The sequence below is a fragment of the Pinus tabuliformis genome, chromosome 4_2 (assembly GCF_031772625.1).
Source record: "Pinus tabuliformis cultivar Carrire ecotype Pingquan chromosome 4_2, CPIR1, whole genome shotgun sequence".
Lineage (NCBI taxonomy): Eukaryota > Viridiplantae > Streptophyta > Pinopsida > Pinales > Pinaceae > Pinus > Pinus tabuliformis.
Window position 1 is genome coordinate 1,086,152,859 of NC_142304.1, and position 10,146 is coordinate 1,086,163,004.

The window sequence follows — 10,146 nt, forward strand, 5'->3', positions numbered from 1 at the left end:
ACAAAGCAACCAACTTATTATCAAAAGAACACCATTCATCGAGACTAAGAAACCTATACTATGCTACGCATTTATAGTTGATTCAACACACTTTAGTCTTGACCTTCTGACCTCCCAAAGAGCCAAAGGATTGAAGGAGGTCAAGTGAACCATTTTGCTTATAGGCCTAATCCCACTCCATATCAATATTCATTTTCTTCTTTGTGATCAATCATATTCCCTCAAGTTTAATTGCTTAGCTAAGTCATTTAGAACACAATGTTTAAATGTGAGTTTCGTCGTAAGGTCCTAATTCAAAAAGTCTCAATGTATTTGCATTGTGCCTATATTATAAAGTATCTTTGGAGCTTTAATTCCATTTAATTTTACTCTAATCAATGTAATTTAAATGAATTTGACTAAATTTAATTTAAAGTAATTTAACTTAAGCTCTTAGGGGCAGCTCAGTCGGCAATTGTCATTATAATGAAGTGTTGTGTACCATCATATTTGAGGTTCAAATCCCCTCGACTAACCCATGTCTGCAAAAGAAGTGTACGTAAACACCTAAAGGTTATAGTGGTAGCAGTTGGAATCGAACCCATGTCATGCAAATACAAAATCAAACCCAGTTGCCAATTCCTCTGGTCACAAATAATAATAATAATAATAATTTAACTTAAGTTAATTAAACTCAATTTGACTTGATTCCATTAAACACAATTTGATTTAATTCTATTCAATTTAACTTAATGCAACTCAACTTAATTTATTTTATTTCATTTAAGACAATTCAATTTAATGTGGCTCAATTTGCCCTACATGGGGTGTTAGGGAGACAACGAAATAATTTAGATGTGCGTTTAGAGGAAGGACAAATGGAAGGAACACCTCACATGGTCAAAGGGTGTTATGGAGATAGGGGGGGAGATTGTGGAGACCTTGAATCATACTTGTTAGTCCTCCATGCACAAAAATTGATATTTCTTACCTCTTTTAAAAAGAAGCCTTAATTGGTCCACAAGGTCTTGGATAGATGGTGATCAGGTGCTTTATTAAGGCACTCCTTGATGTGAAGTCATGGGCTCAATTCCTCGCCCTGGTCGGGGTGATATATTGGACATGATGAAGATGTAGTCCTCCCAAGCTTACAAAAAAAAAAACAAGCCTTAATTGGGAATATGATGGCAAAAGTGAGAGTGGATACAGTTACATTGTTGATGGTTTATGGTGGGAAAATGACACTCGAGACAAGAAATGGATATCATCAACTTTGCATGGATATGGTTACATGTTTCATAGTTTATGGGTATATGTTCTTTGAAGGTAGCTCAATAGTCTTTCTCTGAATCATTTGAATTTTAGTCCCAACCCACTAATCTCATATAGCCACTCTTAGCTTAGCGATACAACCTATCTCAATGGCATTCAAGGTGAGTTGTTAGCTTTTGGATTCCCTATTTGGAAAGGGTGGTAAGCAAGTAGGGGTATGAGCTAAGGGATATTGATCAAGAGCCATAGAGAGGGAGTTTTTGTAAATGAGAGAAGAACTTTATGCCTCATTAGGATCATTTAAGGAACAAGGCATCATCCTTAATGGTAGTAGTAGCAAGGGAGTACAATAGTTGATTTTCTACAGAGGTAAAGATGGAAGTAGACGAAATTGAAAACATGATCAAGGAAAAAAAGGGCATGACTTCAAATGTTAAATCATATGAGGAGATATACCCCTAGGTTCCAAACACTTGTTTTTCACATAATAGAGACACCAAACACTTAAATCTTGTGGATATGCGCTAATGGATGAAGATATACATTGACGTGACCATGCAAGTAAGAGGTACCTAGATAAATGAAATCGTCTTTCAATTAGACCAACTAGACCAAAAGTACAAGAAATTGATCCATGCAATTTGGGGATAGAAGGCAAGGAGTGAGGAACTAGATGAAGGTGGACAACTTGTAAGGCTGAAGCAAGAGGAGTGGAACAAGGTAGAAGTAGTTTGATTTGGAGAAGCTATTAAGACTAATCCTAAGGTGGACACCATTCTCGTCTTCAATAATGTTGGTTCAAGCCTAAACATTGATTATTATCTTTTGCCATACTGAGTTTTATTATTAGATTGTATTTATATTTTGATATGTATGCAACTTCATATAAGTAGTCAGACATCCATGGAGGATATATAGGTAGATTATTCCTCAAATCCTCACAAATTCTTCCAGAGATGGGAGACAAATGGCAAGATTTCTTCAATAGGCATAGAGGGTCCTAGGGATGGAGGTTTAGCCCAAGAATGAGGATTTATTGCTACAAAGGTATCTTTGTTTCCTCCATTGCAATGGGTTCCTTCAGGCTTAAAGGGTCATTGGGAGGGACACACAATTTCATGAAGAGGAAGTTAGAGCAGATTGGTCAATTCGTGATCTTGTGGGGGAAGGCATCAAGGTCACCCAGGGTTTATCTGAACCCCCTAACAATTTTTGTTTCGAAGAGGTGCATTAGGATTTCGTAGGGGAAATTTGACAAAGTGTGGAAAATACCCTTAGTCATGGATGGTAGAAAATCCCTAATAATGTAGAAGACAATGGTGGAAAGGCATGTTATATGAAGGATGGGATTCCAACACCAATCCTTTCAATGTCTATAACTTATTTGGGGGCAAAGTGATCTTTCTTAAGGAGTTTTTCTCCTCATGCCATATCATAGGTGTAGTCAGGAAGAGGAGAGGTCTTTCTCCTCAACAAAAAAAGTTTGGTGGTAGAATCCCTACAAAAAGAAGCCTGGCAGGAAGTGAGTTCCCATAAGGAGGGCTGAAAAAAGTTGGGGAGAGTACAGAGAATTTGGTAAGAGCCCATATTTGGTTTCCCCAATGCATCTTTAGGGCATCTCAGGCTCTAAGAAGAGGAAGTTTAAGTGTGCAAAGAGGAAACCAGAGGAAATTGGGATGTTCCTTAGTGATGATGTCCAGATAAATGAAGTTATGAAAATGACGAAGTTAGCAGTAGTGGGTTGAGTCTGAGGATGCCGTTTGAGCTCAAGGTCAATTGAAGAATGGATGGCCCAGGCCTGGAGCCATAAGATAAGTATGTGCCATGTGGTCTCAACCCTTGGTTCATGCTCTAGTTTAGGCAAGGGGATGATATTGAGTGGGCTTTGGAGAGGAACTAGTAGATTAATTCATCTCTAGTCTTGCTCAAGAGATGGACACCCCTTTTCTATGCCAATAATGAGAGGGTTGCTTTACCTCTAATATGGGTTAGGTTATCAATGTTATCAATTCAATATCGATCTATGGATGTTTTCATAGCAATAAGGAATCAACTAGGGACTTTCTTGGAGGTAGACATGTCTTTGTGTTGAGAGGCGATGTGTAGGCGTTAGATGTAATGTAAGAAAGATTGTATGTCAACATTTTTAATGTTGACTATATTTTTTTATTTTTTATTTTACGAAAACGGGTATGGGGTATTTATATTCCTCTTGGGCTGAATGCCGGTAAACTGATTACATAGAGGTCTTCTGTATTCTGATGCGGGTCACTTTTGTGAGTGAGCATGCATCTTATTCTTACAAAGTTCTTCCTTGATCTAGTGTCTATGTTTTTAATTATTTTCCCCCACTTGGAGATACAGACAAATTGCTTTAAAAGAAGGCAGTAAAACATTGGAGCCTGCAGATTAAGGGATGGGATCCCATGATTCTTCTTTGTCTTTCTGCTTGATTCCTGTTGAGAGGAGAGTAGCTTTATTGGCCTCTTTGTTGAGGGCTCTCAGCACATGAAAGTAGTTTAAGCTCTGGAAGCGTTTTCCAAGTCCCTTGATTCTGGATATCAGTCTAGTAAGCTTGAGATCCGTCACTGCGGAGTTGGATATCATTGCATCTATTATAATTTGAGAGTCACCGATTACATTGGCTACTTCAATATTTATGTCTTGGAGGAACTTGAGGCCTTGATATAGAGCTAGAGCCTCAGCTTGCACGCTGGTTGTATGTCCAAGCCCCCATGCGAAGGAATGAATTATTTCCCCATTTGGGTTTACTATGACCCCTCCTGCACCAGCTTTGCCCGGGTTTCCCTTTGCTGCCCCATCAAAGAAGAGGGAATGTCTTGAAAGCGCATTGAGCCATTCTTTAAAGTCATCTTCAGATTTTCTTATATGCCAATTTTTGTAAGAGGGGACAGTTCTGTTTGCTGGATGGAATTGCAAGCCAATGAGAGAACCCCAGGAAATGTCTTGTTGGCTGAGGTTTGAATCATCTTTAATGTCAGCTAGGCATTCCTTGATTTGGCTTTTAACTTTGCTCTCTAAAACCTTGCTGCTCTGATTTGTGCCTCTGAAAATTCTTCTATTACGTTCAAGCCAAATTTGCCAGCATATAGTCTTTGGAAGAATGGCCCAAGCTGTTTTGATTACCTGATTTTTTGGAGGCTGACCAGGATATATGGTTGTCCAATTTGAGAACAGCTCCACAATGGAATTTGGCAATAAGAAGTTGGAATTCAAATTCTGAACGAAGGAGCGCCAGATTCGTTTGGAGAACTTGCATTCAAGAATTATATGCGCAGCTGTCTCGGAGTTTTCTTTGCACAATGGGCATATAGAAGGTCCATGAATTCCTTTCCTTTGCAGAATGTCGTATGTAAGAATTCTTTCATGGCAGAGCTGCCAGGCAAAAAAATCCGTTTTGGGCCATGAGGGGGTGCGCCATACTCCATGCCACGGTGCTGGATCGGGAGGAACATGAGGTTTCTCATTTAACTTTCTGTATCCCATGGCAACCGTGTACCCTCTGTCGTGCGATCCCCATCCCTTCTGATCCTGTTTTCTCATCTGCGTGGGGGCCAGGCCGTGGAGATGCTCTGTCAGCGTGGTCCATTCCTTGCGCAGGTGGTCCGGCACTGCCACACTCTTCCAGCCCGCCCAAATCTCATCGTGCCATAGTGAGATATCCCAGAGAGTGCGCAGCCCGTTGCTGTCCATCCACGTACGCAGATCACTGATGGCAGTTCTGTTTTCCATAGGCTCCATGTTCATTATTCGATCGGACCAGATGTTAATCCTCCTGCCATTCCCGGGGATCCAATAAGAGTGCGTTCTGATTAGAGGGCCTGCTTTAGCGTATAGTTTGAGAAATGACGAGTTCTGCTTGATGAGTGGTGAATTCTGAACCTGAATTTCATTATCTAAACATCTTAACCGATATCCCCTGAAATACTTTTTCTATAAAGCGAGCTGAGCCCATTCAGGTTTGGGCGCAATGATCCTCCAAATGGTCTTTGCTGCCATAGCCATGTTCTGGTGACCTATGTTTTTGAAGTTCAGACCGCCTTCCCACAGCGGCTTGGCAATAGTTTCCCAGCTGATGAGAGGGATTTTCCTTTCATTTTGCTTTCCGCCCTTCCAAAAAAATCTGCGCATAAACTCATCCATCTTGTTAAGAATGGTTAATGGAGCAAGGAGTCCTGCAAAATGGAAAATTGGGAGGCTGGAGAGCACAGATTTCACAAGGACTGACTTGCCAGCAGCGTTGAGCCAGCGGAAGCCCCAGGATTGGATTCTAGACTTGAATTTTTCAAGCTGTGGATGTCAGTCTTTGACAGAGAGCCTTTTATGACAGACAGGGAGGCCCAGATATTTAAAAGAGGTCCAGGAGGATGAGGCAGCAAAATCCAGACATCTAGAGATAGCAGAGAGAATCCTAGGCGAGGTATTCCAGCTGTAAATATGACATTTGTTCTTGTTAAGAGCACTGCCAGAGGCCTTGATGGAGACATCCAGGGCAGCTTTAAACTTAGAGGCGGAGGAGAGGGTGGCGCTGCCTAACAGCAGGGTATCGTCCGCAAATAAGGCATGGTTTAAGCTTTTAACCCCTCTAGCTATACACAGACCATTGATATCCTGGTCTTGCATCTTTTTATCTAATAGAAAATTGAAGACAGAGGCTTGAATGACAAAGAGTAGGGGGACAGTGGGCATCCCTGCCTGAGGCCTCTCGAGGCTTTGAAAAATTCAATGGCTCTTCCATTTACAAGGGGGGCAATCCAAGGCTCTGAGATGCAAGCCCGAACCCACTTTATAAAATTTGCTCCAAAACCAAATTTACACATAACTTTTAAAAGGAATCTATGATTGACTTGATCAAAAGCATTTGCTAAATCGAGTTTGATCACCATACCTTGTTCCTTTTGGAGAAGACTTGAATGTACTGCCTCTTGAACTAGAGTGTAGTTGTCCACGATTTGCCTTCCCTGTATAAAGCCTCCTTGATTTTCCGGAATTATTTTTGGCAGGATGGGCTTCAACCTGTTTGCAATGACCTTGGTAATTAATTTGTACCCAGTGTTGCAAAGCGAGATCGGGCGAAATCTGCTGAAATTGTTGGCGCCTTTTTCCTTTGGTATGAGAGCTAAGAAAGAAGAGTTTGTAATGCCTCCTATTTTCTGAGAATTTTGAGACTTTTGTACCATTTTAAGAAGGTCCTTTTCAACAATCGGCCAACAGACTTGAAGAAATCTGGCAGAGAAGCCATCTAGTCCCGGGGCCTTGTCCGGCTCCATGTCAAAGAGGGCTTTTTTTAACTTCCTCTTTTGTGATTTTGGCCTCTAGAATCCTATTCATACGAGGTGAGATTGCTTGAGGGATAATGTCTAGCAGCTCTTGGTGCTGGAGCGGCTCCTGATCATCAGTGTATATATTTTGGAAATGTAAAAAGGTTGCTTTCTTGATGTATGCAAATTCCTTATGTGTATCATTATCTTCCTTGATCTCAGAAATAGTGTTAAAGCATTTCCTAGCCTGAGCTTGCTTATGAAAGAGGCCCGTATTCCTATCCCCTGCTTTAAGCCACAGATTTCGTGATTTCAATCTCCAGTATTCTTCTTCGGCCAAGCAGGCCTTATGATAGCTCTGCTGTAGATGAGTTTCTTGGTCTATCATCTCCTCTGTGATTATGGCGCTCTCCATGCAAGTTTGGTGAGAGGCAAGGGAGGATTTGATGACTTTCCTTTCTGTTGCAGGATTTGGAAGGGTTTTTGCCCAGCGTTTCAAGACTCCTTTTACCCTTCTGAGCTTTTCCTCCCAAATTAAGAAAGGTGAGCCTTTAACAGGCTGGCTCCAACAGTCTTTGATTGATTGCATGAAAATGGGCTCCTTTACCCAAAGGGACTGAATCGGAAGGGGATGGGGCCTAGATCTAGGTGGGCAAGTAGCTCTAGCATTACCGGCTTATGATCCGAGATGCTGCAAGGGAGAATGTGCATTCTAGGTTCTAGACCAAGTAGCAGGAAAGAACTTTGGATGAAAAATCTATCTAGCCTGGCAGCTATATGCCCAGGTCCTACTCTTTTGTTAGACCATGAGAACTTACCTGTTGAGGGCTTGATGTCTAGCAAGTCCCAATCTTGCAGAAGATCCTCCGCCCATTCTCTTGCCGGATCTCAGACTATGCTTCCTCCCCTCTTCTCAGATGAGTGGAGAGTGAGATTGAGATCTCCAGCAATGATTGTATTTTCCAGACTTATCAGATCTGCCTGTCGTTTTATAGTATCCCAGCAATCCTTTTTCTCCCTTATATTGACTGGAGAATATACATTGAAGAGAGTAATGATTTCCTTTGTGTCGAGGTTCTGCATTTTTAGCATCAACCAATGAGTGTTGCTTGCTTCAAAGGTGAGTGCATATTTGTTGGAGTTCCATAGAGTACCGATCCCTCCTGAGGCACCCCTGGCTAAAATTGCTCTTGCTTCGCTTTTGGGCCACAAATTTTTGCTTATTTGCAGGAAGAGTTTGTCTTCCAGTTTGGTCTCCTGGATGAGAAGTATGTCTGGGGCTTCTGTTCTTATTAGATTTCTTATGGCTTCTTCCTTGACTTTGCTCCCCATACCTCTACAGTTCCAGGAGATGGCCTTCATTATTTATGCTTCTGTTGGGCTCCCTTGGAGCCTTGGGGCTGGTTTTTCAACATTTTGGGCTTTGAGGCAAGGAGTTTTTCCAGAGTTGGTTGGCTGCCCTGTAGCTTATCTTTGTAGGTCTGCTGCTCTCTTTTCTATTTATTTGTTTTGCGACCTCTTGCAAATCTTCTTACCGAGGTTTGGGACTCTCCTATTTCTCCTTCTTCTTCTGACTCCTCAGTTTCTTGTTCTTCTTCTTCGTCTTCTGGGACCGTGTCTTTGGGGTTCTCAGCTTCTTTGGGGGAAGCTGGAGGTGTGCTTTTCCTTGAGGATTCTGGCTTTTGGATCTCTACCTCTGGAATGTCTTCCATCGGTTGGCTTAGAAGGTAAAATTTGTTTTTTTGCGTCTTTCTTGTAGGGGGTCTCTAGGCATTAACTTGAAGATTGCCTTTGCCGGATGGTCCGCCCTGGTTCTGCCCCTTGTGGTTGGCTCTAGCCCCTCTTACTTGATTCCAGCCCTCTTCATTTCCTTTCTCTGGCTCTGGGTTAGTCGGGCAGTTTCTAGCGAAGTGCCCATACACGTGGCATTTCCTGCATTTGAAAGGTAGTTGTTCATAATCCAAGATCTACACATGGGACCAGTTGTCGACTTTGATTTTGATTGGTTCTGGTAAACGCTCCTCTAGATCTACCTCCACGCAGATCCTGGCACAATCGTACTGATCCTTGTTGCTTGCCCGATCTATGAATTTCCCGAGGGAGTTGCCGATGTGTTTCAAGGAGTCCCAGTTCCAACAGTGAACCGACAGATTTGGGAGACGAACCCATACTGGAACAGCCTTGGGAACATCTACCGCCGGGTCGAAATCCGGTGTCCATTTATTCAGGTAGAGACCCTGAGGACCCATGAAATACGGTCCATTTCTAAAGATCAAGTCTTTGTCTTCTCTGGAGGTAAATTCGAAAAGAAAGAACCCTCGCCCTAGAAAGTAAGAGGTAGCACTTTGGCTGATTAGAGGTGCCCAGTTCCTGTTAACCCATTGCTCTGTAGTTTTCGGGGAGGGCCAAAGTCCTGTGAATTGGCCAATAAGTCCCCGATCCGCCAGTGACAAAGCTACTTGCATGGGAGTCTCCGGAGGCAGAGAGATCTCTGGAATTTCATCTAATTTCTTGACGAATTTAGAGGCATCATTTCTTTTTTTCGGAGGCAAGCCTGCCAGGAGCTGATTAAATGCCTCTGCGGCAGGACCGGAGGGTGGATCTTGGCCCTGAGTCTCCATCAGGCTTGATGCCGGCCGCCACAGGGGCAGCGCAGCAGAGGCCACCCCCTAGCCAGAAGGGCGACTAACTGTCTAGATCCGATCAGATCTGAAATCGCAGATTGCAGGATCAGCAAATCGAGGAGGAACGCAGGTTTAAGAGCCCGCGGGGGGCAGATCGAGGGGAGCCGAGGCTCGTAGCAGAGACCTGGTCGCGCTCTCCTCCTTGCTTTTGCCACAATATCAATGTCCCTGAATTCAATTTATTGTTTTGACTATATTATAACTAATAATAATAATAATAACTTAAGCAACACAATATTCCATGTTCTCTTTAGCCCTTCTTAGTGCAATAAACCGATTTGAGCCAAGTAACCAAAATAATAAAATTTAATTTGTTATATTTTAATTTTGTTTTGATTAATAAAATTATGAACAATTTTTTAGATAAAATAAAATCATAATACCATGGTTTGTCAATACCATGGCCCATCTATGCTTTTGATTGTTATGTTATGGATCTAAGCTTTTAATTATTCTGTTACAATACCATGGACCAATAACATACCATGGGTCAATACCATGGCTTATCAATACCACATGCCCAAAAACCATAACTTATTTCACAATCAAAATAAATATTTTAATTTAATTTAATTTTTGACATTTTTAAATTAAATCTAAAAATAAAAAGGTTATAATTACTCTTGAGATATATCTAAACCCTCCATCCCTCCATCCTTGCTAATACTAAAAAATATTTCCATAGAGATTAAATTGAGGTTTTAATAAAATTTAAAACTAGAATACTTATATATATATATATATATATATATATATATATATATATATATATATCTTAACCAAGGATCCAAGTGAAGAGAGAAAGCAAAGTTACTAACAATGACAGTTGAAAGATTCTTTTAAATATTTTATTATTGTATTTTCTTTGACGTGATTGGTCCAAAATATAGGTTTAATATTTTACAACCAATTTTGTTTTTTTTAGATAC

General features: G+C 41.3%; 1 protein-coding gene across 1 annotated transcript; it reads right to left on the reverse strand.

The window, feature by feature from the left end:
- Positions 1 to 8,500: 8,500 nt before the first annotated feature.
- LOC149173413 (uncharacterized) lies at positions 8,501 to 9,154 on the reverse strand. The gene has a single exon (XM_089426691.1). The coding sequence runs from the start codon at positions 9,152 to 9,154 to the stop codon at positions 8,501 to 8,503; it is 654 nt and encodes a 217-aa protein (XP_089282817.1).
- Positions 9,155 to 10,146: the final 992 nt, after the last annotated feature.

Excerpts from the sequence above, each read along its gene's own strand:
- LOC149173413 (XM_089426691.1), bottom strand. The coding sequence starts at position 9,154 with ATGGAGACTCAGGGCCAAGATCCACCCTCCGGTCCTGCCGCAGAGGCA.